The 2,482-nt window shown below is 54.5% G+C and overlaps 1 protein-coding gene across 1 annotated transcript in view; it reads left to right on the top strand.

The window, feature by feature from the left end:
* Nucleotides 1-832: 832 nt before the first annotated feature.
* Nucleotides 833-2,482, top strand: part of PEX11G (peroxisomal biogenesis factor 11 gamma) — a 5,118-nt gene continuing 3,468 nt past the window's right edge. Inside the window, exon 1 of the mRNA XM_015571557.1 lies at nucleotides 833-1,097. Within this exon, the coding sequence (XP_015427043.1) occupies nucleotides 1,059-1,097 (39 nt within the window). The 5' untranslated portion in view covers nucleotides 833-1,058. The remainder of the gene's footprint in view (nucleotides 1,098-2,482) is intronic.

Raw genomic sequence — 2,482 nt, 5'->3', positions numbered from 1 at the left:
GGAAATCTCGGGGATTCGGGGTCTGGGTGTTGGCGCTGAGCGCAGACTGTCTGGTTCGGACTGTGACTCCCTCCAAGCCCCCATCACTCTCCGGCGGCCTCACGGTCTCACGGGCCAGCAGAGGGCGCCCCGGCGGGGCAGGCAGTTCACTCCCCGCCCCTGCTGCTCTGCGGGGGGCTGGCCAGGACTTACGGGGTGTAAGAAGGGAGAAGCCGGTGGAATCAAGATGGAAGGTGGCGAGGCTGACCCGGTCACCACGCCCCGCAGCGCCGAGCGGGCTCCTTCTTACGGAATAATTTATACAGATCACCTTTGTCCGCGGGCCGAGGCAGCCTCCCGTCCCCACCTCCCAGCCCAGCCCGGTTCGTCCCGGGTGGATGCAGATACACGTGTCTGCCTAGTCCGTTGCCAGCGGGGAAGGGAGGCCCGGAGGTGGGAAGTGGGGTTCCCTTTTCTTGTCCCCATCACATCTGTCTCCGGAGGCGGTGGCCTCCTGACATGAGCCAGCCCTTCGTTAGAGTCGGCGCAGTGCCTTCTGGACAACGATGTCCTGTTTTTCCATTCGTCCTGCACGTTTCTTTTTGAACTTTCAGCTTTTATTGAAATCTTGAGTTACCAGTGGTTCTCAAGCTTCTGGCCCTTTAAATACAGCTCCTCATGTTGTGACCCAACTATAACATTATTTTCGTTGCTACTTCATAACTGTCATGTTGCTACTGTGATGAATTGTCATGTAAAGATCTGATATGCAGGATGGTCTTAGGGACCCCTGTGAAAGGGTCGTTCGACCGCCAGAGGGGTCGCGACCCACAGGTTGAGAACCGCTGAGACTCCTGCCTGCTCACCCGCAGGCCCCCCGCCAGGTGCCCCGCCCAGGAGCAGAGCCCGCTGACTGTCTGCTCCCCCAGATCCGGACCCTGGCGTACTGCTCCCAGCTGGTCGGCGGGGTGTTGGTGGAACAAGGCCCGGCCAGGGCAGACGTGGGGGCGCGCCTGCTGGCAGTGTCCTCCCAGCTCAGCCGCTGCAGGACCATCCTTCGCCTCTTCGATGACTTGGCCATGTTTGTGTACACGAAGCACTATGGCCTGGGGACAGAGGTAAGGGGTGCAGCCCGCAGGGACTTGTCTAATGGCAACTGTGGGCATTTTGTTTTTTCAATTGTACTTTTTTTTAGATGATAAGATGTTCTCATTTGAACGAAATTTAAAAAGTAGCTAATACATTCGCACATTCCTAAAAACAATGTAATTTAAAAGTCTCTCTTTCCTAACGCCCCCAGTCCCGTTTTCCTCCTCAGAGGCAGCCACTGTTGTCAGCTTCTTCTGTTTCCTTCCTGAGATCTGTACCCTGACAGGCAAATACACAATTTTTTTTGTTTATTTGTTAATCCTCATCCGAGGATATTTTTTCCATTGATTTTTAGAGAGAGTGGGAGGGAGAGAGAGAGACAGAAAGAGAGAAACATCAATATGAGACAGACACATTGATTGGTTGCCGCCCGCACACACTTAACCAGGGCTGGGAATCGAACCTGCAACCCAAGTACATGCCCTTGACTGGAATCGAACCCGGACCCTTCTGTCTGAGGGCTGATGCTCTATCCATGGAGCCAAACCAGCCAGGGTGGCAATACACAATTTGACGTAAATAGTTGTGTGCCACTGACACTCTGGCCACTTGCTTTTTTCACTCGGCAGTACAACGTGGAGGGCATTCCGTATCAGACCAGAAAGGGTGCCTCCCTTTTTATGGCCGTGCCTGCGGTACTCTGGTATGTAGCTTGACAGCGGTTTGTTTAACCAACCCCTTGCTGATGGACATGCAGGTTATTTATATTTAGCTGGGTTAGCAGTACTGCATTATCCCACATGAGTGCCAGCTCTGAGCTCCTTACCAGGGAGTGAACTTGCTCCCCAGGGGCCCAGGAACGCCCCCCTAGGGTACCTGCAGCCTCAACTGGCCCTGCCTGGCTGGGTGCAGGAGGTGAGGTTTAGACCTCAGGGTTGGAGGGCAGGGGTACAGTACAGTGCAGCAGAGTCCTGCAGGTCCATGGCCTGAGGCGCGTCCCTATATGAGTTGGGGCAGGTGGCAGCTCACCCTGAGCACCTCAGTTTGCCTGTTTGCCAGAATGGTGACCACCCCTCTGGTTTGGGAGAGGGACCCATCTTGCAGCCTGGAGTTACCACCCCACCTAGCTCTGCCCCACCAGCTTCTCTGAGAACTGCCTGCCTGCTTGCTGGGAGCCGGTCCATCCTTGCTGCTTGACACAGTCGCTGCAGGGAAGACACATCTGCACAGCATATGTTTCAAGGGACCTGGCGTATATGACATACTGTTCTTAATGTTTGCTCACCTTCTTAGACCTATGTGTTTTAACCAAGGTCACCTCTCTGAGAAGGTTGTTTCCCCAGGTAGGGATTTTCCCCTGAAGTTAGGGAGGGAATAAAACCCCTTAACTAAGTGCCAGGTGGGTAATTAAAAA

Source organism: Myotis davidii, unplaced genomic scaffold, assembly GCF_000327345.1.
Source record: "Myotis davidii unplaced genomic scaffold, ASM32734v1 scaffold648, whole genome shotgun sequence".
Classification (NCBI taxonomy): domain Eukaryota; kingdom Metazoa; phylum Chordata; class Mammalia; order Chiroptera; family Vespertilionidae; genus Myotis; species Myotis davidii.
The sequence above is the reverse complement of the archived record's forward strand: the minus strand, read 5'-3'. Positions and strand labels throughout refer to the sequence as shown.